Genomic DNA, 27,635 nt, shown 5'->3' on the forward strand with positions numbered 1-27,635 from the left:
TTCAACGCAAACACTTCTGTGATTCTACTACAGAGGTGGTGGAAATAAAAATTAAGCAGTGATACAGCAACACCTTTAGAATAACTAAGTTACCTTTAATGACTGACTCTTCTGTCACATGGCTGCTGTAAGGCAAAAATCAGCGCAGGCCTAAGCAGGAGATGTCAATTTTCAGGTCAATCTATGTAGTCCAACAATGAAGTCCAACTCCTGGCCCTGCACAGCAATATCCCCAAGAGTCACACCCTGTGCCTGAGAGCATTGTCCAAACACTTCTTGAACTCTCTTAGGCTTAGTGCTTGTGACTGCTTTTCTGGGGAGCCTGTTCCAGTGCCCAGCCACCCTCTGGTTGAAGCATGGAAAACTCTCCATGCCAACACATCAGTTCATATGAACACAAAATTATTTTCATTTTCACAGTATGTGTCTGAATTTCTTAGCTATTTATCTCTCTATAATTAGAGGGAGAGGACTATGTGTGATTTCAAACACAAACGTCCTACCAAAGCAAACTGGGGGGAGTGCATTCTCTAACAAAGAGAATCCGCTGGTCTGATCATTTAAGACTCGGTAGCATGTCTTAATAAAAAGATTTTTCTACTTTGATAAATTACAGAAGAATGTTGTTACGAGCAGATGAAGTCCCAGCCTCAAAGACCAGTTAACCAGCTACAGGTATCTTTAATTTTAGTTATAGATTTCTGAATTAGGGCAACATGGTCTGTCTCAGAGTTCCTTTATTTATCCTATAAGAGTATATAACAAAAATCTTCACACTCTCACAAAAATTACCATGCATTACTATCTCAGCTCATCAAGATATCTCAGTACAAACTTGACCTTCCATTCAATCTGAGTCATTAATAAGGAAGCATTATTATACACAGTTCAGATCCATGCAATACAGTATAATAAAGCTCAGCCACGGGCATACAGATCATGTGGAATTAAATTTACATCCATGGCCATGGCTAAAGTAAAGAATTAATTTTACTTGGTTTAGTTATCAACCAAGTGAAAACACAAGCTGCATCACATGATACTCATGAGTTTGACTGCCTCTCTCCTGTCCAGTGCAAAATCTATATGCCTTAACCAGGGAAAGATTGTTTTCTATTGATTTGTACTTTGTTGAGATACTTGTATGCCTAAAAGCATGAAAGCTTCAAATGAAATTTGCCTGTAATTGAAGCATTCCTAGCATCTATTTCCTGATTTGATTGCCACATATTTCATAAGGATGGATTTTCAGACTCTCTCACAGGGTACTTCCAGCAGATAAAGAACAACCTTTTAAACCTAGACATTCCAATGTCGATAGTCATTGATGGTCTGGCTTGAAAAGCACAAAAAACAGGAGAAAGACATGAAAAGCACACAATTTGCACTAGAAATTAGATCATATATACAGACAATAATTATCCATCTTTGGTTTTCTGCACAAGCAAAGCCTGTTAACTGGATCCCAACTACAAAAGAGAAGAAAACCAGATCAAATAATGTCTTGCATCCCAAAGAACCTGGACTTATTACCTGAGATTCCCTCTTTCCCAGACAATCTTTCCAATGATACCTTGACGAATTTTTCCATATTGCCGTATCAGTCATTTACCATTAGCTTAATCTGTTTTCCATTCTGCCACAGTTTAATAATTTGTACTATTAATGAGTTGTTTTACAGCTAGTTTAGGCAAATTTCAGGCAGGCTTATGATTAAAGCATAGATATAGTAGAAGACTTAGATATGAATTTAAAGCAAGGATAACTACTGAACATTAAAGTGAATTTTCTTTCAGGTGGAGTCTGCCAATCAGATGTGCTATGCCTCACTTGATCACAGTGTCAAGAGAAAATGCAGAAAACCAAGGAGAAAGAAAGATCCTTCATTAGAGGATGATGAAGAAGAAAGATCATCTAACCCCATGGTGGCTTCCAAAGTTAGCATTTACCTCAATAGTGAGCAGCTGGCTGCCGAAAACACAGCAAAAGCAGAAGCCATTCATGATGATCCCATCAGATTAATGGGCTTGATTCATAATACAAAAGGGGAGAACCGAATATGTAATGAACCAAAGATGTAAGCATAAAGTGAGATTTGCTTTTTCATTCTGGAGGAACAATGAATGATCAGAGAAAATATTCTGGAAAGCTGACATACTAAACAGTGGTATGAAATGGGTAATTTAAGTGTTCCAAACTGTCTACCAAGCATATTTATAGACTAAGCAAGACATAGGTCCAGACTGCCACTCAGATAGCTCTGCTCTTCTGAAGACAATTTGAAAGAGTTGCAGAAGCTGGTAGCTCAGCATTCACATGGTAGCGATTCCAGTCAGAATTGATCCTGTTTTAAACAATCGTCAGCTTTCAAGCAGTCCTATAAGACCCCTTTGTTGACTATAGAGCTCTAGCAGAGTACAGCTGTTCCATATTAACTTCAATACTTTTGAAGTGAGATTGCGTTTTGTACTTGCACGCTTGGTAGTTAGTTGTTTTACCAATTAAGAACTGATCTGCTGTTCCACACTGTGAACCTTCTGACTCTGACTGGTCTATGGCAATGACTGGAGAATAATTTAACAACTGATTTAAAGTAGTAATTGTACATTTCACAGGACTTAGCAGTATCTTTATGTACCTTTAGTTTCCTCTAACAATACTAGAATACATCTCAAATCTCAACTCCTCTGCTGTTGTATACAGCTGTATTAAAGGGCCCACAAAGATATTATCACACCATCTGTAACATTAAATCTAGGAAGGATTTCTTCCTTCTAATACTCCATGTTATGTTTATATTCCTATTGAGTTTTCCATTGCCACCCTTAACTAACTATTTTACAAAAAAAAACAAACAAAAAAACAAAGCTTTTTATTTCCCCAAACCCTTCACTTATGTAATGTGTGCACATACATTTGAAGACTAAGCACTTTAAATGGTAAGTTTTATAGAGTGGGTATTTATTTTTATATTCTGGGAGTCATTAAGTAGTTGCAGCAGGAAACAATAAAGCAAGTTGATGTAACGTGTCTGCCTCTAGGTGTCAGACACTTCTGCCTTCTCAAAAAGTCAGGATATTGGAGCCTTTAAAATCCACAGAGTACTGCCAAGGAGCTTAAAACTCTGAAGTCCTAAAACTTGCCAGGTCCTGAAAGAGACAGACCTGGAAACAAAAGGCCCATAGTACAGAGCCAACACCTTCCAACAGTAGAAATAGATGGACACATCAAGGGATGAGACAAATTTATGAAACAAAACAAAACAAAACAAACAAACAAAAAAAAAAGGTTAAATTCAACCTGTCATTTCAATCTGGTAACTAATTTAATGGAAATGAGGTACCCACTTCTCTCATTGAGTGTACACGTAACAGTAAGCTCACTTCATGGGATTTAAGTACATTTAGTTTCCTTTCTATTCTCAGTCTTCATTGTTTAGTACAGCTATGTGTTTACGCTAATTTTCATCAGCTGCTTTCCCTTGCAACATAGTTTGTTCATAGAGCAGGGCATTTTTTGTAAACATTCTCTATATTGTGTATAATGTGTATCTATACACATTTCCACATTTAATCAATGCCTCCAGTAAATTACTGATTGTGGCTCTCGGGATGATCTTTAATAGCCTATCAATTATTTCTAAGGCATTTGTAATGCTGCCACATTCAAATTTAGCTTTTTTCTTTTGGCTCTTTACCCTCCATCTGTTTAAATAAGCAAACAAACAACCTAATTTTTTTTTAACGAGTTTTGGGGTAGTTTTCAAGTGACTACTGAATCCTTACATAAAAAAGCATGTTCAGTATTGTTCCATCTTCAAGACATTAGAGAAAGACCTACATAAACTATTACATAGTAGTTAAATTCTTTACATATAAAGCAAGTTTCAGCTAATTACAACATAAGAGGAGATGCTAGGTTCTAGGTTTATACTGTCTCAGTAACCTCATCTGTTTTACTACTGTTCCTTAAAAAAAACTTTATAGCAAAAAGCAGCAGTGTAAAGCTTTTTCTTATTAACAGTAAGCTTAACATTCAAGTACCAGTTCAATGGAAGAGTAAAGAATGAGTAAAAAAGAGGAAATATGGTGGGAAAAGGCAAAACTGTTTGGAAGGGTAGAAGAATGGAACTCAAAACATGAGAGATCAGGTAGCACCACTGACATCTTTGTAAGACGAGGCAGATGTATTTCATCAGTAATTATAGCATTTGGTAATCACTGCAGATGTACCCGGCTAAACAGTATTGTTAGGAGTAACAACAGACTTTTGCTTGTATCATACTTTTAAGAGTCTGCTGGCTCACATGGCGTAGGAGGATCAACTCTAAAAATAGAAAACTCTTTCTCCCTTTTTTGCTACTGCTAGCACCCAAAACACGGCATTGGTAGGATCTTATCTTCCAACACTTAAAGGCTTTCCAAGAATGACCTCTTTAAATTCTTTCAAAGTAATCTTCATGAAGACAATTTTGCTATGTTGAATAAACCAACTTACCTTCCTTACCTGTCTGAGCTGCATTGAAGTTGCTGTGTAGAAGTCATACCTAGATTCAGAACAGGTCCAAAACCCAAATCCAGTTGACTTCTAAATTACGTTAGAACCAAACCCGATGAATTATGCAATCTCTCAGTACTAGTGTATCAAGAAATACTGGGAAATAATGACCTCAACAAATCCAAGAGGAAGATAGTTCATAAAATATATTCCCTACAGTGCATCCGTGTCTGGAAAAGGAAGACAAAAGAGCCCCAAGAGCATTCCTAAAAGACGCTATTTTGCTGCTGTCATGGAAAGACACATGATATCCAAATTATGAAGGATGGAGTGTGTGTGCAGAAGTTCTTATTGCAGAGAAAACCTCACTAGAGCTGGCTTCTTGTCCTATTCAAGAACAATACCTAAGATAACAAGATTTTGGTTTTAAGAGCTAATAAAACCCTCCTGTGTGTCTGGAAATACAGTAGAGCCAAAGAAAACCAATTCCTTCCTTTGCTGAAGCTCAGAAAGCTAACAAGGGGCAGTGCTGATAAAACAGCAAGTACCTGCTCTGACACCACAAACACAATCCCCTTGCCAAGAAAGGCCACAGCAGTGAAAACCTGTGGGACCCTCCGACCTCATTCTCATGGATTTGCTCATGCAGGTATACAAACTCCTCCTGAGAGAATTCACATAGGTGAAATAAAATGTTGAAGGCAGGTATTTGTTCAGAACAGTTTTTTATTTAGAACATATACTGTGCCAGGTACAACTCTGTCAAAACACAGAATGCAATTATCTAATCTAATAAAAAGTATAGAATCTTATTGAACAATCAACTCTGGAACATTTCAACATTAACATTGCACAGCAGAGTCAAGTCATAGCATACAGCTGTGATTTGGGTCTGCACAGATACATCCAAACACCATGAAAGAGCAGCAACTTAGGTAAATGAGTTTGTTCCTTATTATTAATACAAGTAAGAATTAAAGCGTATCAGCAAATACAAAGAATACAGATCACACTCTGTTATTACAAATACCATCAAATATAAAATTCCAACTTAGCCATAAATTGAGTATGAAGTGTCCTGTTAAAATGGACGAACCCTTTCCCAAAGATTTGAACTACAAGGAAGTATAAATCAGAACTAGCTGTGTACTGCTTACATATAATCATACATCCTTGATTCCTGGAAGAAGAAACAACACTGAATAAAACACAACCTATATAGAACTTTTTTAAACTGTAACAGTGCATTAATGCTTCCTGGTGAACTTGAACCAGAGAGTCATCCAAGGGATGATTTTCACAGTTGGTCTTTCCCATCACTGTAGCTTAGTTTTCTGCATACCCTAGGGAAAAAAAAAAAAAAAAAAAAAAAAAACAAACCCAAAACCTTTGTTTAGATGATTGAGTAAATGACACAAAAACAGTGTATTTGCTGAAACTCCAAGGAACAGGATTAAATTGAAACAAATTGTCAAAGCAAGGTATCTGAACGTCTTGACTGTGAACAGCAGCAGGGCTCCTTGTCTGCTTTCCTATGTGCTTTCAGATGGAAAGGAAGCTTTTCATGCAATGTCATTTAATGCCTCAGTAGTGCTACTAGATCAATCTACATTATGAATATCCATTAAACTTTGAGATGCAATCTTGGAATGTATTCACAACTAGTTAAAAGGTAAAGACAAGTGAGAACACCTTGCATATTACTTAAGAAATGGCATAAATTTTCTCTCCTATTTTAAACTAATTTGGTTTACATGCAACAATTAAATATAGCAGTAAAGCTGTAGGACAGTGTTCACACAGAGCTGAAGAGAAGTTCCTTAGATATGAACATTTCCTTTTCAGAAATCTCTTTCATAATCATCTTCTAGATAAAGTCAATCTGGTTCCAGAGAGAAAGACATTATTCCTTTTCTTTTCACAACCATTCATTACAAAATAGAGCATTTTTCCACATGGCTTAGGCTATAAACATCTGAGGGATCTGAAGCCATTTAAAAAGCTTCACTGCTGGGAACCACAGAAAGCTAAAAATATCACACCACAGGCCTCAGGAAGCTTTCCAGCTGACAGTCCATTTTGGCTACAAATCAGTAAACATGTATTTGTGTAAGTAAAGAAGAAAGGAATAAGATTTCATTCCAGATGACTTGGAAGAATACTCTGAAATCTCGACTTCTCTACTTATATGCGGTAAAGAAAGAAAAACCATTTCCTTTAAAACAGTGAGTAATCTTACAGGAATGGCTTTTTTGTATGGGGAGACAGGATGACATAGTAAGGAAAAAAACAAAAGGAAGAAATCCAAGACCTGAGAAGAACTTTGCTCAGCTAAGTGGGCATACTCAACATCACAGAAACATCCTTGCATACTCATCCGCTTGTCTCCAATCTTCCATTATATAAGAAATAATCCAAATATAATCTTCATCAATATTTTATGTATTTGTAATACAAGCCTCTAAATTTCAATTCCATCTTTGCGTAAACTGAAACTTTTTCCTTTACATCATTGAACTTCTTTTCTAATTAAATTCTCCATACAAGTAGTTTAAAAAAGCTTTCAGCCTTCCTTTGAACTTCTAATTCAAACACTGTCAGTTGATGTTGATATCACCCATATAGCCATCCCATCAAGCTTGAGCTTGATGAGCTCAAGCATAGTGAAAATATTTCCTGACTGAGCTTGGGATGTGTCAGGTGACAAATACATAGTGTCTGGTGACAAATTACACTTATGGCAAAAAAGCACGTCAAAAATGTTTTGCTAAATAAAATTAGGAATTTTTTAGAGAGCTTGTAATGATTTTAAAATCCTTAGAATATTAAATGCTTGTAATTAACAATCCAAGAGATCTGAAGCTTGATAGTCCTTTAAAAGTTACCTATTTTTTATGAAAACCCGACATTTTAAGCCAATATTCAGCGAACTGAAACGGGTGTCCTGCTTCCAGAGATCTAAATACACTGCCAGTAGTGATAATAGCAGGAGGAGAGGATCCCTGACATGTTCCAAACACGGGCACTGCTTGTTCACACAGAGCCAAAATGCAGGTAGTGATGCCCAACTGCACAGAGGCCAACTTTTGCAAGTCCTTTTAAATGGCAATATGCTGCACTCTTCTCTTGTCAGCTTAAACACAGAGCCACAATCAAAACAATTCCATAGCACATCTATATATAATAACTGCCTTTATAATGAACACCAGATAAGGATTACAGCAGGTATTCAGTCAGGTCATCTCACTGCCTTGTGCTCAGCAGCTCTCCTTGCTGGAGTCTGGCTAATTTTGACCACAGACACTTGCCTCTCAGTGTTCCAAGTCTGCAGGTGTGATTACCTTGGGCTCTCCCACACTCATTTCCATTCTACAAGTATGCATGTCACTTCCCTATCTTTAATACAGGCGTAAAGGAGCAAGAATTAATTTTGAAATCTCTTTTAAAAAGACGTTATTATTACCTTGGAGGACACTTCCTCACATTTCTGAAAGAGCTGCAATTCTCCATTGCCCCAGGCCAACCAGAGTGTGCACCTGCAGTCCCAGATTCTGGTGATTAGAAACAATGGATGAAAAGGGCATGAACATCACAGAATACTGTTTAAGTATCAGCATATTTAAACATTGGAAGCGCTTCAATGGGCAAATTTCCTTAAGAAAATACTCTTGCATGAATTAATGAAGTGTCTGAAACTAACCTTGCAGGAAAGTGCCAGGAATACCACGAAAACTTTCATCTGAAGAATCATGAGATCCAGAGCCCTGAAAATAAAGCAGCAACTTATAACTATTCATTAAAAATATATACTGTTTCACAACTTGCCTCAAAAGAAATGACTGTGAACTTGGAAATAAGTCTCTCATTTAAATCAACAAGTTTAATGATTCCTGTGAAACCCTATAAAGACTGTTTGTTTCACCTTGTCCATCTATAAAAGTAATCTCATCATTTCAGGACAACACCATAACTGAGTCACTATTTGAGACCATTTCTTCCAGTGACATTGTCTATTAAAATGGAGTAAAAACTTTCATTTAGAACCATTCCAAATTTATTAAGTATAGAGAGCTTCATCACATGGATCCAGGAGACCTGATGTCCCCAAGTCCCCAGAGCTGTAAAAGCTGACTGACCAAAAAGCACCAGAAGTATGCTATCCCTAGTTAAAACAGTTTGCAGCCCTAATCCATTCTTAAGCCCTTCTCCAAATATCTAAAGGTGCGCAATTTTTCCCCCCAAAGTCCTTAAATACCTGACAATGACAGTTGTGATCAGCAAAAGAGCTGGGGTTGCTACAGTTGTATCTGCTCAAGAAATCCATGCCACCTGTCTGAAGATCACCCTTTTTACTGTGGGAAATATCCTGACATTTACTTGAAGAAAAACAATGTTCTGGCCTAAGTTTCAGTCGCTTTACTGGTGAACAAGGAAGATGGTTTTGAAAATCTCCTCTTTTAACTCTGGGAATTCCAAAAGAAGTTTGGACAGGAGAATTAACAAGAGCATTTACAGTTTCAGGTATCTGTATTTCTTCATATTTCCTGAAGTTTGAAGCTGTCTGAAGCCCAGGAGATTTTGGAACAGACTCCCCACACAGTTTCTCATAGAGTCTGTCAAATTCTATATCACACTGTTTAGCAGACCTCCCAGAACCACTTAGATTACTCTTCACTGATCTTCCTTTCTCTTCCAGGTTCTGTGAGTTTAAAAGAGGTCTTGTCAATGTCAAAGGCTTTTGGAATTCTTCAGAACACACTTTGTAGTAGAGTTCCTCAAATGCATCTTCATATTTATTTGGCTTCTTTGAAGGACTCTGCTTCATAAACCAGGAGGAAAATGAGTCTTTGTGCTGGAAAGAAGTTTGTCTTTCAGAAATTATTTTTTGAGGATATACAAACACAGTATTTGATGATGATCTTGCAGGAGAACAATTTGTGATAGGCATAGAATTGTTTGTATTGCCATGGGAACTGCAAGCAGATGAAGACAACTCTGAGGCACCAACACAAGAGTCAGTTTTCTGAATCTTACTCTCTTTTACGAGATGAAATGCTCTTGAGTCTGAACTGGCAGTAGGTGTTATAAAACTGCGTTCTGAGAAACGTTTGTGAGTATATTTTTCAATTTTTCCATATTCTGACTTCTTTGGTGTGGCAGTAGTCTGTAATTCATCTTCAACTAGAAATGTCTCTCCCATTCTATCCATAACATCAGGAAAAGTAGTGTGTTTGCAGATTTCTAGGCTTTTTCCAGATGCCAAATGGTGTTCTGAACTTGAGTCAGAGTAGTGCATTTTGATTTCATTTGTATCAGCATGAGCATAAGGCACCAGCCCAGATGAACTACTACTGGGACAACTGTCACAACAGAATTCTCTGCTCTCATTTCCAGAAGTTGGATTTTGGTTGCCTTCACTTCTACAGCTACACATGCTGTGAGATGCTTTCATTAGTTTACAGGGTCTGAACCCTCTCATTTTGTCTACAGTGACATTGAGCTTTGGTCTTCTAGAATGCCTCTTCTTGGACTGTAGGTGTCCAAGTATGTTCTTCAACACTTTTCTCTGAGAATGCTTCGCCATGAGCTTTGTAAATATCTCTACCATTCCTGGATACAAGTCTGCAAGACTAATATTGCTGAAGGAGCATTCCTCATCTGCAAACTGGTATTCTCCAAGGATACTATCACATGAAGTTTTTCTCAGTTCTGGACAAGGTCGATGCCTGGGTGAGGCTCTTGTATTTGATGAAGTGGGAACAACAGAATGGTATAACTGTGGATATTTGGATGAAGAACACGTATTTGACAACTCTAGCTTCTTTCTGCAAACAGCAGCTTGACTGCCTATTCAAAAAAAAAACCAAAAAAAAAACCAAAAAAAAAACCAAAAAAAAACCACACACAAAACAAAAACCGAACAAAAAAACTACAATGAGTCAAAAAACAAAACTGAAGACAGAAAAAAATCCAAACCTATTAAGGCACTTCCAATGATAAATTGTATGACTTAAAACCAACTGCATATGATTCAGATAACCTTACTGATTACTACAAAAGAAAAAAATTAATACACTTCCTAACAATATGGAATTCACATATTATAGAGGAAAGAAATTAAATGTATTGGAAAAAAACACACTACTCAAAGTAGCATAATATACAGGTATTGATTGCAGAGGAAGACTTCTTTGCCATTTTGTGACTCCTGGTCAGAAGTAACAGCCTTCTCGAAAAGGTTTTATTACTTTTTCTCTGTGTTCCTTGAAAGCTTTGTACATGGCTAGTACAAGTGCAGCTTTTGCTTTCATAAACCACGATGAAAATAAGGCTTTCTGTAGATGTTAAGCCTAAAATATTTACACTAAAACAATTATGCTAGCACTAAGTCTGGAAAGTTCTGAACAAAGTTTACTAGCAAAGTACCACCTTGACTACCAGTTGCCAGCAGACCCAAAGCCAATGTATTACTTTCCTTAAATTTAAAATAAGCAGAACTAAAAACCACTGCTCTCAGTCAGCTAAACGCTGCCAAATTTTGTAACTATGCATATTTGCTCCTGAGGCTGCATAAGAAAAGCTGGATTTATATACGCAAGTTATTTGCTTTCTGTTTTCCAAATACATTCTGCCATAAGCAAAATCATGACTAACTTTCCTTTGAAATCCAGGCGATTGAAATTTTCTGCTGGATAAATAATGCCTTTGTTTATAAGAACGGAAATCTCTTTTATAATGAATTTTAATGAAACCATATTTTTCTAACTAATGTTTGACCAACAGACAAAAGACTTAATTGTACCAAGCAGTGTTCGCCCTGGCGAAGTTGAACGATGACTTTTCAATGAAACTGGAGTTTTTATCTGAAAAACAAAGAAAGAAAGAACTAAAGTAAAGTTCTGAGTTTTTTGCCTGTTAGAGATATCATCAAAACCTTACTTGTGACTTCCCTGCCTCTTGCTATTCCGGGTCATGGTCATGGTTTTTAGGGGCTCACCCAAGTTCAGACCAAGTGGAAAACATCTAGTCTAAGACTTCAGTAGGACGTTTTAGGAGTTACTAGTTTATTCTTGGAAAGCTGTTCATTATTTTTTCAACTTATACGTTATGTGTCATGTATTAATCCCTATCTCAAATATAAGAATTTATCCAGGGATCTATATCTACACACAGACCTGAATAATCTAGACATCTCTGGCAGCTCCAGCAGAAAAGAGAAGCTGTACCCTGTATCATGACACTTCACCTCTGATCTTCCTCACCCCCCAAATCAAAACAAAGCTAATCCTTTCTTTTTCTCCCTCAAGAAGCTCAGATTTAGACTTTTTGGAAAACAGACAGCTCAAAGATCAACCTGCACATCAGGGTTCAAAGATCAAAGTATAAAAGTAAAAAGTGAAAATAAATTTATAAAACATTTGCTCTGTTTCTTACATATCAAAGCTGTCAAAACACCAAGATCCTACAACATCTACACCGACATCAAGCAGAATGAAGAACAATGAGAGAACCACAGAGAAGTTGTGTTAGAATTCATTTAACTGCTACCCAGTTAAAGAGCTCTTTTATTCTAACTAATAACTTAGGAGAAATATGTTACCTTTATCCATTTGGGAATATTTCTCTCATCACCTTGTAATATCACATCCACTGGAACGATTTCTTCCTTGAAGATTTGTCCGTCCTCTACAATCAGATTCTAGGAGAAAAATAAAATATAAAAACACATAGAAATTATTGGCACAGGCAACTCCAAACCCATTACTCTGATTTACAGTAAACAAGTATACTTCAGATCAGGATATGCAACCAGCATAAACTTATCTTTACTGTATACTTATCAGGCAAAAACCCCCCCTCAAAAAACCAGAAAACCCCACAAATCCCAAGAAGGAACTACATGTGAAGATATATAAAAAAGAATAATTAACAAGTTTATTCAGGGAAGAGCACACACTGCGTTAAAGATCCACTGATAAAAACAATCGAACCAACAAACAAACCACCCAAATAAAGAAGAGAGTAAAAAAGGAAAATGGTTACCAAGCTCTGATAATTACAGCTGCAAATCTTTACATGTACTCTTAACATCCCATGAGAACTCATATACAAATTAAGGTCTACTCTGCAACGATCCTCAATATGACAGCCAAGAGAATTTTGTAAGAAAAGGCAATTCATTAGTCAAACCGTCCCTTTCTGAGAAGCAGATTGTATTAGCTGTTGTCAGACAGAGGACACCAGCACTGCGCTAAACGAGTAAGGAAAGTAAATCCCATTTTTGGCAACGCTATTTGAGCAAGCAGAACACAGGATTAAAATGGCTGCACACACAAAGTGTGTCGTATTTTTCCCCAACAATGTAAATACTCTGGCTAGTCCTGACCATAGTCTAGTTTGGGAAGCAACAGCAGAAGATTCCAGGCTGCTTTTGTTATAGCAGCCATTATTTCACATTTACCCTTTGCTTTAAGTCATGTTGCCTATTTATGCTAGACTCTCAGGTGAACGACCATACTTCTTATAAGTGTGTTCACCTTATGCTCCATCTGGTTCCTCTTTTTCCTTACCTATAAAGGCCCTTCTCAGAGCTGCCTGTGGATGAAGTACACTGTAGGGCTTTCTCTGGCCCACTGGTATTAGCAAGACAATAATATCACTTGTCACTGGTCTCTGTGACACTACTTATTGAACCCCTCACTTGCTAAAAATGTACATTAAGATGCAGACTATATCAAGTCTTCTGCTGACTGTATCAACTCATCTGGCATGTGTAAACTAGGCAAGAAGTTAATTAATTAATAGTATCTATTGAATCACTACATCCTATCAGACACCCAAAATTTTTACCTGGAGGTGAACGCCTTCAAATTTTCTTCCTACTGAGACTATGTCACCACTTCCTTCACCTGCAATTTGAAGGTAAATATTAAATAAAATCTAGCTGAACTCAAAACAGAAATGGTTTTAAACACACACTCTGCAAGTTATTGACTGCACTATTTTCATTCTAGAAAAGAGTTTTCTACACTGTAACTTTTGGCTGTATTACACTTCCGTTTCAATTCCAATTGAGAAGCACGGTTTGTTGGTTCATAAATGACTTTAGTAGAACAAAGAAGGGTAGAGAAAACTTGTTTGCAATCAGTTCTTTAGGATTTATATTAAACATTTCAGAGAGTAAAGTATCTTTAACGGTCTTTCTTTTGTTGCTCTGTAAGATTCATTAATCATTAACGCAGAATCCCCACTACATTCCTAACTATCCCAACAAAGACAGTAAGGGCTTCCTATCACACTTCCCTCTTAGCTGCTTCCTGTTGTCAAGACAACCTTAGCACTCACAAAGTGAGAAATAAGGCACACTTGAGAATATGAAAAAACAAGTCTGAATCTTTTAACTCAGGTTTAGGTAAAAGCACTCTGTGGGTGCTTTTGTGAATGAAATGCAAGAAAATATTTTTTCCTCGATGTAGCCAGACCTTCCAATTCATCATTAGCTAAAATCAGTCATCCATGAGCATAAAATACATGACTGCAGTTTCAGCCTGCTTTCTGAATTTCCCTGCACTCACCAGAAGGAAGGAAAAAGGAGAGGAGAATAACACTGGAAACTGTGAGTGGAAAAAACCTTGGTTATTATACCTAACACATCACTGCCTCGTCATACTACTCTTAAACTGCTGTTATTCTTTCTGCCATACAATCTTCTGCCTCCGGTATAATTGGGCACAAGCCTGTCAGATTGCTTCCTCTATGTTCATCAAGATGAACAGACTGGACTGCTACAAAAATGGGCAGGTCTTGAGATAAAGGGAACAACTCCTGTGTCCAGAAGTGGTTGACTCTATCATAACAATTATAAACTACTGAGAAATAGCTTGTATCAAAGCATGAGTTGATTTGTACGCAAGTGGAAAATTCTTCTACGTGTGAATCCTCAAGAAACTAATTTTAGTGTATCTTCAATGTGCTGGTAATAATACTTTCAAATCACAGGAACTTCAGTCATTAGCGGAAGGCCATGGCACAGAAAGGAAAAATAAAAGTACTTTCTCCACAGAACTGGAAAGTGGTTTTAAAGGCCAAAGGGAAATTCAGTAACACCTTTGCACCTCAAAGACAGAACAGAGAGGAAAAAAGAAAACTTCCACCTTTCACTCTCAAAAAAATGACCTTTATTACAGAAAGCTATTTCACAGGAAGTGCATTCAAAACACTACTATTCCCTAAATTATAACTTAGTTATCCCTTTCTCCAAATTAATTCAGCTTTCTGTGATAGGATAGTAGATACAAGTAACTGTTGTATATACAAGTTATTGTTGATGTATTCTGCCATGCTACTTCCTGAGAAAGCAAGAGGGTAATCCTAATAACTTTCCCTATCAAGGACAGACTAATACTTCCAGGGCCAGATGAGAGCTGTTCCACTTGCATTTTACCTGCTGTAGACAAGCTCTGCACACTTTCAACACAAAAATAGCGTATACTACCTGGAAGAAACTCTGCCTTCACTGAGAAGTGTGAAGTATTTGCATCTTTCAAAATAAAGTTAAATAGAGGTTAGATAAGTAGTAAAAGAAAAAACCCACCTGTATTAGATATTTCCGCACCAGAGTTGTCAGAAGATTCCTGACAAGCACACGAAAGGAATTTTAATAGCTGGTAGCTATAGCTATCTTAATTAGCCCATAGAATTTTCTGCTTTCACTACTTGCTCAATTTTTTTGGGGGGGTGGTGGTAGTGGTGAAACAAACACAGTTGTATTCCACAAATTCTGACCAAATCACACCATCTTTATTAACAAGTCTATACACAAACTTACTCTGAGTCAAAAGAAGCTATTCTAGACTACACAGATTTTACAAATAATACTTTAAAAGCTTACACCCACATATTGCCTAACTAAAAAGGTACTTGATGGTTAAAAGCCTATATCCAACTGCTCTCCCTCTCCCCCTTCAAATAAACCTAATAATCCAGTTGAAATCCAGTACAGGTATCATGACCACCTGCTCATAAATGATTTCTTAGCTTTTGACTCCCTAACTACATTTTCCCAAAGAGGTTGACACAGGATGGTTGGGGTTGAAGGGACCTTAAAGATCATCTCGTACCAACCCCTGTGGGGTGGCCAGATTGCTCCAAGCCTCACCCAGCCTGGCCTGGAACACTCCCTCAAAACAGATGCAATGTAGCACCCATACCTGGTGTACTGTTGAGTGCTCATCTTCAGAATCACTGCTCCATTCCTCTGATATTTTTTAGCATGAAAGGGAGGGAAAAAAAAGTTCTATTACTTTTACAATACTTAGCCTCTCTTGTTATTCTTGTTTTCAATTTCTTTGCTTTTTCCCTCTATTTATGTCCTATCACCAGTGGCTCTAGTAATTGGTTTCTTTTTATGACTCACTCTGGCCCATCACACTATAATGAAACACAAACCAAAGTACTCCAGCACACTTTTTATCACTGTTGAACGGTGCAGAAAACCTGTTTTGTGTGCTTCATGTTCAAGGCACCTGTGCACATCTTCTAACACAGTGTGTGCTACTTTTACAGCGGAGTGTGATAGCCTTGGTCGGCTCAAACAGCTTTCAAAATTGTCTCTTCAGCATTTGATGATTCCAAAATAAGTCTATTACTTTAAACTTCTTTGCATGAAATTGAAGAAATTTTACTTTTAAGTTTTAGCCCAAATTTGTCAGATGCCGTTCTCTGTGGCCAACCCTACCTGCTATCATCTGAGAGTTAATTAAGGGTATTCCCTCTTCTGTTATTTACTTAAATAAAGCATAAACCAATAACGTGTGCAGGAGAAATCCTGCCAAAAAAAAAAAAAAAAAAAAAAAAAAAATCCCCTATGCTTCCCTCAAGATTGGACACAGACCACTGATAATTATTCTAAGCACAATTTTCCAACCAGTGGCTATAAAATCACTCTCTCATAAAATCCAGCAAGCATATACCTAGAAGGCTCTGGCTTAAAAGCTGTAACCTTCTCTGGAAATTAATTTTCATGATTTTGCAAAACTCTACTGTAATACCTTCCTTAACAACATATTCTTTTAGAAGCTGAATAGTGCCTTTTCCAAAGATAGCTGGATTGGGAACAGAGGGAATCAGAAGAACAAAGAAGTGTCCAGCTGAAATCCCTTACTGAGCAAGGTCTACGAAACACCACAGAGCGTATTCTGCTTCCACAAAACTCCTCCGGGAAAACCCTCATTGAGAACTGCAATATAGATCAATAAAAAAAAGCCCTCCACTCAAAGGATTGTCATTTGAATCAGTAAAACTTGATGAGGCTGCTGGACATTCTAGCCAAATAGTAAAGCTCAAGTCTAATAAAATGCAGGACTGTGAGTTAGAAAAAACAACACAAGTTATATTCAAAGGAAAGGGGTCCATTGACAGGTATTTGTTTAATGTTTACATGTAATAGCTCAAAGCTTTCTGTATCTTCCATTAAAACACTTAGGTCTACTTAAGAGAAAGCCAGGAAAATCTGTACATCATTGCCTTTAACAATCCATAGTCAGAGGTATATTTTTTGGGTTGAGGGTTTTAGGTGTATGGGCTGGTTTGGTTTTGGTTTTTTTTTTTTTTTTTTTTTTTTTTTTTTTTTTTTTTTTTTTTAAGGCTAACAGCAACCACAACAGTTGAAATGTTTACTCGTGTGTCTTTGTGTTTCAAATAGAAAAACTCAAGAGCAAGCTATGGTTTTCTTAAACTGGATACAATCTGGGAGATTCTATTTTCTATGGAATAAATATAAATACATGCATAAGTATACAAATCTCTGCAGGCTTGTTTTTTTAAAAGAAAGCGGTTCACCCAACTTTAAGATTTAGTTAGAAATTTCTTCCCTAGGATGACTTAAAATGAAATGACACTTTACTCAAGTAACTTTAGAAGCTGCAAAAACACGTGTTTCTGCTTCTCTAGGTCATCTGTAACGCAGTACACTAAACTTTAAATTTATATGATCAAGACTTTCTAGCATTAAAGAACTACACGTAAACTCCTCTTTTCTTTTTTTTTTTTTTTTTAAGAGCTTCTAGGACATTCAGACCTCAAAGTACATTAGCAAAGACTGGCAAAATACTTCTTGTAAAATACTTCAAGTACTGTATCTTTGGAAAAACCTAACTTTCTCTTCAAGTTTTACCACAGACTGTAGCCAAATTTTTGTACTACTTCACCCCATTAGCCAAATGGGACAAGAGCTAAAGACTGGGACCATCTGAATCTTTTTGTACCAGACCCTTATTTTCCAGCTCTACATTTAAATTTCTTAGGCTGCTTCAAAGCCTGTATCTGACCACCCTATGGACAAATTTGCTGGCAGTGCTGTGGAGGAAGAGAAGTGCTAGGCAGTGCTTTGTCCACTGGTGCTCCAAATAAAAGTTTCTCAGATGAAAGCCAAAACATAACACCAACCAAAAAAAACAAAACAAAACCAAAAAATAAACCAACCAAAAAAAAAAACCCCAAAACAAACAAAAAAAGCCCACTTCAAAACCTTGAGAGAATAGAGGCCAACATACCCTCCTTTAGTGAAGGGGGCATGGTGGCAGTTTGGCCGCAGTAACACCCAGCAATGCTACAGGCTGGGGACGGTGTGGCTGGACAGTGCCCAGGCAGAAAGGGACCTGGGGGTACATGAACATACACCAGCAGTGTGCCCTGGTGGCCAAGAAGGCCAATGGCATCCTGGCCTGTGTCAGGAATGGTGTGGCCAGCTGGACCAGGGAGGTCAGAAGTAACAGCCTTCTCGAAAAGGTTTTATTACTTTTTCTCTGTGTTCCTTGAAAGCTTTGTACATGGCTAGTACAAGTGCAGCTTTTGCTTTCATAAACCACGATGAAAATAAGGCTTTCTGTAGATGTTAAGCCTAAAATATTTACACTAAAACAATTATGCTAGCACTAAGTCTGGAAAGTTCTGAACAAAGTTTACTAGCAAAGTACCACCTTGACTACCAGTTGCCAGCAGACCCAAAGCCAATGTATTACTTTCCTTAAATTTAAAATAAGCAGAACTAAAAACCACTGCTCTCAGTCAGCTAAACGCTGCCAAATTTTGTAACTATGCATATTTGCTCCTGAGGCTGCATAAGAAAAGCTGGATTTATATACGCAAGTTATTTGCTTTCTGTTTTCCAAATACATTCTGCCATAAGCAAAATCATGACTAACTTTCCTTTGAAATCCAGGCGATTGAAATTTTCTGCTGGATAAATAATGCCTTTGTTTATAAGAACGGAAATCTCTTTTATAATGAATTTTAATGAAACCATATTTTTCTAACTAATGTTTGACCAACAGACAAAAGACTTAATTGTACCAAGCAGTGTTCGCCCTGGCGAAGTTGAACGATGACTTTTCAATGAAACTGGAGTTTTTATCTGAAAAACAAAGAAAGAAAGAACTAAAGTAAAGTTCTGAGTTTTTTGCCTGTTAGAGATATCATCAAAACCTTACTTGTGACTTCCCTGCCTCTTGCTATTCCGGGTCATGGTCATGGTTTTTAGGGGCTCACCCAAGTTCAGACCAAGTGGAAAACATCTAGTCTAAGACTTCAGTAGGACGTTTTAGGAGTTACTAGTTTATTCTTGGAAAGCTGTTCATTATTTTTTCAACTTATACGTTATGTGTCATGTATTAATCCCTATCTCAAATATAAGAATTTATCCAGGGATCTATATCTACACACAGACCTGAATAATCTAGACATCTCTGGCAGCTCCAGCAGAAAAGAGAAGCTGTACCCTGTATCATGACACTTCACCTCTGATCTTCCTCACCCCCCAAATCAAAACAAAGCTAATCCTTTCTTTTTCTCCCTCAAGAAGCTCAGATTTAGACTTTTTGGAAAACAGACAGCTCAAAGATCAACCTGCACATCAGGGTTCAAAGATCAAAGTATAAAAGTAAAAAGTGAAAATAAATTTATAAAACATTTGCTCTGTTTCTTACATATCAAAGCTGTCAAAACACCAAGATCCTACAACATCTACACCGACATCAAGCAGAATGAAGAACAATGAGAGAACCACAGAGAAGTTGTGTTAGAATTCATTTAACTGCTACCCAGTTAAAGAGCTCTTTTATTCTAACTAATAACTTAGGAGAAATATGTTACCTTTATCCATTTGGGAATATTTCTCTCATCACCTTGTAATATCACATCCACTGGAACGATTTCTTCCTTGAAGATTTGTCCGTCCTCTACAATCAGATTCTAGGAGAAAAATAAAATATAAAAACACATAGAAATTATTGGCACAGGCAACTCCAAACCCATTACTCTGATTTACAGTAAACAAGTATACTTCAGATCAGGATATGCAACCAGCATAAACTTATCTTTACTGTATACTTATCAGGCAAAAACCCCCCCCTCAAAAAACCAGAAAACCCCACAAATCCCAAGAAGGAACTACATGTGAAGATATATAAAAAAGAATAATTAACAAGTTTATTCAGGGAAGAGCACACACTGCGTTAAAGATCCACTGATAAAAACAATCGAACCAACAAACAAACCACCCAAATAAAGAAGAGAGTAAAAAAGGAAAATGGTTACCAAGCTCTGATAATTACAGCTGCAAATCTTTACATGTACTCTTAACATCCCATGAGAACTCATATACAAATTAAGGTCTACTCTGCAACGATCCTCAATATGACAGCCAAGAGAATTTTGTAAGAAAAGGCAATTCATTAGTCAAACCGTCCCTTTCTGAGAAGCAGATTGTATTAGCTGTTGTCAGACAGAGGACACCAGCACTGCGCTAAACGAGTAAGGAAAGTAAATCCCATTTTTGGCAACGCTATTTGAGCAAGCAGAACACAGGATTAAAATGGCTGCACACACAAAGTGTGTCGTATTTTTCCCCAACAATGTAAATACTCTGGCTAGTCCTGACCATAGTCTAGTTTGGGAAGCAACAGCAGAAGATTCCAGGCTGCTTTTGTTATAGCAGCCATTATTTCACATTTACCCTTTGCTTTAAGTCATGTTGCCTATTTATGCTAGACTCTCAGGTGAACGACCATACTTCTTATAAGTGTGTTCACCTTATGCTCCATCTGGTTCCTCTTTTTCCTTACCTATAAAGGCCCTTCTCAGAGCTGCCTGTGGATGAAGTACACTGTAGGGCTTTCTCTGGCCCACTGGTATTAGCAAGACAATAATATCACTTGTCACTGGTCTCTGTGACACTACTTATTGAACCCCTCACTTGCTAAAAATGTACATTAAGATGCAGACTATATCAAGTCTTCTGCTGACTGTATCAACTCATCTGGCATGTGTAAACTAGGCAAGAAGTTAATTAATTAATAGTATCTATTGAATCACTACATCCTATCAGACACCCAAAATTTTTACCTGGAGGTGAACGCCTTCAAATTTTCTTCCTACTGAGACTATGTCACCACTTCCTTCACCTGCAATTTGAAGGTAAATATTAAATAAAATCTAGCTGAACTCAAAACAGAAATGGTTTTAAACACACACTCTGCAAGTTATTGACTGCACTATTTTCATTCTAGAAAAGAGTTTTCTACACTGTAACTTTTGGCTGTATTACACTTCCGTTTCAATTCCAATTGAGAAGCACGGTTTGTTGGTTCATAAATGACTTTAGTAGAACAAAGAAGGGTAGAGAAAACTTGTTTGCAATCAGTTCTTTAGGATTTATATTAAACATTTCAGAGAGTAAAGTATCTTTAACGGTCTTTCTTTTGTTGCTCTGTAAGATTCATTAATCATTAACGCAGAATCCCCACTACATTCCTAACTATCCCAACAAAGACAGTAAGGGCTTCCTATCACACTTCCCTCTTAGCTGCTTCCTGTTGTCAAGACAACCTTAGCACTCACAAAGTGAGAAATAAGGCACACTTGAGAATATGAAAAAACAAGTCTGAATCTTTTAACTCAGGTTTAGGTAAAAGCACTCTGTGGGTGCTTTTGTGAATGAAATGCAAGAAAATATTTTTTCCTCGATGTAGCCAGACCTTCCAATTCATCATTAGCTAAAATCAGTCATCCATGAGCATAAAATACATGACTGCAGTTTCAGCCTGCTTTCTGAATTTCCCTGCACTCACCAGAAGGAAGGAAAAAGGAGAGGAGAATAACACTGGAAACTGTGAGTGGAAAAAACCTTGGTTATTATACCTAACACATCACTGCCTCGTCATACTACTCTTAAACTGCTGTTATTCTTTCTGCCATACAATCTTCTGCCTCCGGTATAATTGGGCACAAGCCTGTCAGATTGCTTCCTCTATGTTCATCAAGATGAACAGACTGGACTGCTACAAAAATGGGCAGGTCTTGAGATAAAGGGAACAACTCCTGTGTCCAGAAGTGGTTGACTCTATCATAACAATTATAAACTACTGAGAAATAGCTTGTATCAAAGCATGAGTTGATTTGTACGCAAGTGGAAAATTCTTCTACGTGTGAATCCTCAAGAAACTAATTTTAGTGTATCTTCAATGTGCTGGTAATAATACTTTCAAATCACAGGAACTTCAGTCATTAGCGGAAGGCCATGGCACAGAAAGGAAAAATAAAAGTACTTTCTCCACAGAACTGGAAAGTGGTTTTAAAGGCCAAAGGGAAATTCAGTAACACCTTTGCACCTCAAAGACAGAACAGAGAGGAAAAAAGAAAACTTCCACCTTTCACTCTCAAAAAAATGACCTTTATTACAGAAAGCTATTTCACAGGAAGTGCATTCAAAACACTACTATTCCCTAAATTATAACTTAGTTATCCCTTTCTCCAAATTAATTCAGCTTTCTGTGATAGGATAGTAGATACAAGTAACTGTTGTATATACAAGTTATTGTTGATGTATTCTGCCATGCTACTTCCTGAGAAAGCAAGAGGGTAATCCTAATAACTTTCCCTATCAAGGACAGACTAATACTTCCAGGGCCAGATGAGAGCTGTTCCACTTGCATTTTACCTGCTGTAGACAAGCTCTGCACACTTTCAACACAAAAATAGCGTATACTACCTGGAAGAAACTCTGCCTTCACTGAGAAGTGTGAAGTATTTGCATCTTTCAAAATAAAGTTAAATAGAGGTTAGATAAGTAGTAAAAGAAAAAACCCACCTGTATTAGATATTTCCGCACCAGAGTTGTCAGAAGATTCCTGACAAGCACACGAAAGGAATTTTAATAGCTGGTAGCTATAGCTATCTTAATTAGCCCATAGAATTTTCTGCTTTCACTACTTGCTCAATTTTTTTGGGGGGGTGGTGGTAGTGGTGAAACAAACACAGTTGTATTCCACAAATTCTGACCAAATCACACCATCTTTATTAACAAGTCTATACACAAACTTACTCTGAGTCAAAAGAAGCTATTCTAGACTACACAGATTTTACAAATAATACTTTAAAAGCTTACACCCACATATTGCCTAACTAAAAAGGTACTTGATGGTTAAAAGCCTATATCCAACTGCTCTCCCTCTCCCCCTTCAAATAAACCTAATAATCCAGTTGAAATCCAGTACAGGTATCATGACCACCTGCTCATAAATGATTTCTTAGCTTTTGACTCCCTAACTACATTTTCCCAAAGAGGTTGACACAGGATGGTTGGGGTTGAAGGGACCTTAAAGATCATCTCGTACCAACCCCTGTGGGGTGGCCAGATTGCTCCAAGCCTCACCCAGCCTGGCCTGGAACACTCCCTCAAAACAGATGCAATGTAGCACCCATACCTGGTGTACTGTTGAGTGCTCATCTTCAGAATCACTGCTCCATTCCTCTGATATTTTTTAGCATGAAAGGGAGGGAAAAAAAAGTTCTATTACTTTTACAATACTTAGCCTCTCTTGTTATTCTTGTTTTCAATTTCTTTGCTTTTTCCCTCTATTTATGTCCTATCACCAGTGGCTCTAGTAATTGGTTTCTTTTTATGACTCACTCTGGCCCATCACACTATAATGAAACACAAACCAAAGTACTCCAGCACACTTTTTATCACTGTTGAACGGTGCAGAAAACCTGTTTTGTGTGCTTCATGTTCAAGGCACCTGTGCACATCTTCTAACACAGTGTGTGCTACTTTTACAGCGGAGTGTGATAGCCTTGGTCGGCTCAAACAGCTTTCAAAATTGTCTCTTCAGCATTTGATGATTCCAAAATAAGTCTATTACTTTAAACTTCTTTGCATGAAATTGAAGAAATTTTACTTTTAAGTTTTAGCCCAAATTTGTCAGATGCCGTTCTCTGTGGCCAACCCTACCTGCTATCATCTGAGAGTTAATTAAGGGTATTCCCTCTTCTGTTATTTACTTAAATAAAGCATAAACCAATAACGTGTGCAGGAGAAATCCTGCCAAAAAAAAAAAAAAAAAAAAAAAAAAAATCCCCTATGCTTCCCTCAAGATTGGACACAGACCACTGATAATTATTCTAAGCACAATTTTCCAACCAGTGGCTATAAAATCACTCTCTCATAAAATCCAGCAAGCATATACCTAGAAGGCTCTGGCTTAAAAGCTGTAACCTTCTCTGGAAATTAATTTTCATGATTTTGCAAAACTCTACTGTAATACCTTCCTTAACAACATATTCTTTTAGAAGCTGAATAGTGCCTTTTCCAAAGATAGCTGGATTGGGAACAGAGGGAATCAGAAGAACAAAGAAGTGTCCAGCTGAAATCCCTTACTGAGCAAGGTCTACGAAACACCACAGAGCGTATTCTGCTTCCACAAAACTCCTCCGGGAAAACCCTCATTGAGAACTGCAATATAGATCAATAAAAAAAAGCCCTCCACTCAAAGGATTGTCATTTGAATCAGTAAAACTTGATGAGGCTGCTGGACATTCTAGCCAAATAGTAAAGCTCAAGTCTAATAAAATGCAGGACTGTGAGTTAGAAAAAACAACACAAGTTATATTCAAAGGAAAGGGGTCCATTGACAGGTATTTGTTTAATGTTTACATGTAATAGCCCAAAGCTTTCTGTATCTTCCATTAAAACACTTAGGTCTACTTAAGAGAAAGCCAGGAAAATCTGTACATCATTGCCTTTAACAATCCATAGTCAGAGGTATATTTTTTGGGTTGAGGGTTTTAGGTGTATGGGCTGGTTTGGTTTTGGTTTTTTTTTTTTTTTTTTTTTTTTTTTTTTTTTTTTTTTTAAGGCTAACAGCAACCACAACAGTTGAAATGTTTACTCGTGTGTCTTTGTGTTTCAAATAGAAAAACTCAAGAGCAAGCTATGGTTTTCTTAAACTGGATACAATCTGGGAGATTCTATTTTCTATGGAATAAATATAAATACATGCATAAGTATACAAATCTCTGCAGGCTTGTTTTTTTAAAAGAAAGCGGTTCACCCAACTTTAAGATTTAGTTAGAAATTTCTTCCCTAGGATGACTTAAAATGAAATGACACTTTACTCAAGTAACTTTAGAAGCTGCAAAAACACGTGTTTCTGCTTCTCTAGGTCATCTGTAACGCAGTACACTAAACTTTAAATTTATATGATCAAGACTTTCTAGCATTAAAGAACTACACGTAAACTCCTCTTTTCTTTTTTTTTTTTTTTTTAAGAGCTTCTAGGACATTCAGACCTCAAAGTACATTAGCAAAGACTGGCAAAATACTTCTTGTAAAATACTTCAAGTACTGTATCTTTGGAAAAACCTAACTTTCTCTTCAAGTTTTACCACAGACTGTAGCCAAATTTTTGTACTACTTCACCCCATTAGCCAAATGGGACAAGAGCTAAAGACTGGGACCATCTGAATCTTTTTGTACCAGACCCTTATTTTCCAGCTCTACATTTAAATTTCTTAGGCTGCTTCAAAGCCTGTATCTGACCACCCTATGGACAAATTTGCTGGCAGTGCTGTGGAGGAAGAGAAGTGCTAGGCAGTGCTTTGTCCACTGGTGCTCCAAATAAAAGTTTCTCAGATGAAAGCCAAAACATAACACCAACCAAAAAAAACAAAACAAAACCAAAAAATAAACCAACCAAAAAAAAAACCCCAAAACAAACAAAAAAAGCCCACTTCAAAACCTTGAGAGAATAGAGGCCAACATACCCTCCTTTAGTGAAGGGGGCATGGTGGCAGTTTGGCCGCAGTAACACCCAGCAATGCTACAGGCTGGGGACGGTGTGGCTGGACAGTGCCCAGGCAGAAAGGGACCTGGGGGTACATGAACATACACCAGCAGTGTGCCCTGGTGGCCAAGAAGGCCAATGGCATCCTGGCCTGTGTCAGGAATGGTGTGGCCAGCTGGACCAGGGAGGTCAGAAGTAACAGCCTTCTCGAAAAGGTTTTATTACTTTTTCTCTGTGTTCCTTGAAAGCTTTGTACATGGCTAGTACAAGTGCAGCTTTTGCTTTCATAAACCACGATGAAAATAAGGCTTTCTGTAGATGTTAAGTCTAAAATATTTACACTAAAACAATTATGCTAGCACTAAGTCTGGAAAGTTCTGAACAAAGTTTACTAGCAAAGTACCACCTTGACTACCAGTTGCCAGCAGACCCAAAGCCAATGTATTACTTTCCTTAAATTTAAAATAAGCAGAACTAAAAACCACTGCTCTCAGTCAGCTAAACGCTGCCAAATTTTGTAACTATGCATATTTGCTCCTGAGGCTGCATAAGAAAAGCTGGATTTATATACGCAAGTTATTTGCTTTCTGTTTTCCAAATACATTCTGCCATAAGCAAAATCATGACTAACTTTCCTTTGAAATCCAGGCGATTGAAATTTTCTGCTGGATAAATAATGCCTTTGTTTATAAGAACGGAAATCTCTTTTATAATGAATTTTAATGAAACCATATTTTTCTAACTAATGTTTGACCAACAGACAAAAGACTTAATTGTACCAAGCAGTGTTCGCCCTGGCGAAGTTGAACGATGACTTTTCAATGAAACTGGAGTTTTTATCTGAAAAACAAAGAAAGAAAGAACTAAAGTAAAGTTCTGAGTTTTTTGCCTGTTAGAGATATCATCAAAACCTTACTTGTGACTTCCCTGCCTCTTGCTATTCCGGGTCATGGTCATGGTTTTTAGGGGCTCACCCAAGTTCAGACCAAGTGGAAAACATCTAGTCTAAGACTTCAGTAGGACGTTTTAGGAGTTACTAGTTTATTCTTGGAAAGCTGTTCATTATTTTTTCAACTTATACGTTATGTGTCATGTATTAATCCCTATCTCAAATATAAGAATTTATCCAGGGATCTATATCTACACACAGACCTGAATAATCTAGACATCTCTGGCAGCTCCAGCAGAAAAGAGAAGCTGTACCCTGTATCATGACACTTCACCTCTGATCTTCCTCACCCCCCAAATCAAAACAAAGCTAATCCTTTCTTTTTCTCCCTCAAGAAGCTCAGATTTAGACTTTTTGGAAAACAGACAGCTCAAAGATCAACCTGCACATCAGGGTTCAAAGATCAAAGTATAAAAGTAAAAAGTGAAAATAAATTTATAAAACATTTGCTCTGTTTCTTACATATCAAAGCTGTCAAAACACCAAGATCCTACAACATCTACACCGACATCAAGCAGAATGAAGAACAATGAGAGAACCACAGAGAAGTTGTGTTAGAATTCATTTAACTGCTACCCAGTTAAAGAGCTCTTTTATTCTAACTAATAACTTAGGAGAAATATGTTACCTTTATCCATTTGGGAATATTTCTCTCATCACCTTGTAATATCACATCCACTGGAACGATTTCTTCCTTGAAGATTTGTCCGTCCTCTACAATCAGATTCTAGGAGAAAAATAAAATATAAAAACACATAGAAATTATTGGCACAGGCAACTCCAAACCCATTACTCTGATTTACAGTAAACAAGTATACTTCAGATCAGGATATGCAACCAGCATAAACTTATCTTTACTGTATACTTATCAGGCAAAAACCCCCCCTCAAAAAACCAGAAAACCCCACAAATCCCAAGAAGGAACTACATGTGAAGATATATAAAAAAGAATAATTAACAAGTTTATTCAGGGAAGAGCACACACTGCGTTAAAGATCCACTGATAAAAACAATCGAACCAACAAACAAACCACCCAAATAAAGAAGAGAGTAAAAAAGGAAAATGGTTA

At 37.2% G+C, this 27,635-nt stretch overlaps 1 protein-coding gene and 1 long non-coding RNA gene across 2 annotated transcripts; one reads left to right on the top strand and one right to left on the bottom strand.

Moving 5' to 3' along the window:
• The first annotated feature begins 520 nt into the window (after positions 1-520).
• Positions 521-2,104, top strand: LOC137466976 (uncharacterized). The gene is made up of 2 exons (XR_010995353.1): positions 521-675; positions 1,797-2,104. It is a non-coding gene; the product is annotated as an uncharacterized lncRNA (long non-coding RNA).
• A 3,101-nt stretch (positions 2,105-5,205) lies between these two features.
• On the bottom strand, positions 5,206-27,292 carry LOC137466980 (uncharacterized; the record flags this gene model as incomplete). Its single annotated transcript, XM_068178567.1, has 12 exons — positions 5,206-5,840; positions 7,961-8,048; positions 8,198-8,261; positions 8,753-10,344; positions 11,300-11,360; positions 12,098-12,196; positions 13,348-13,406; positions 18,850-18,910; positions 19,648-19,746; positions 20,899-20,957; positions 26,396-26,456; positions 27,194-27,292. Coding segments are annotated over 12 exons (2,388 nt in total), but the record flags the coding sequence as incomplete, so codon positions are not given.
• Positions 27,293-27,635: the final 343 nt, after the last annotated feature.

The sequence above is a fragment of the Anomalospiza imberbis genome, unplaced genomic scaffold, assembly GCF_031753505.1.
Source record: "Anomalospiza imberbis isolate Cuckoo-Finch-1a 21T00152 unplaced genomic scaffold, ASM3175350v1 scaffold_483, whole genome shotgun sequence".
In the NCBI taxonomy this organism is placed as follows: Eukaryota; Metazoa; Chordata; class Aves; order Passeriformes; family Viduidae; genus Anomalospiza; species Anomalospiza imberbis.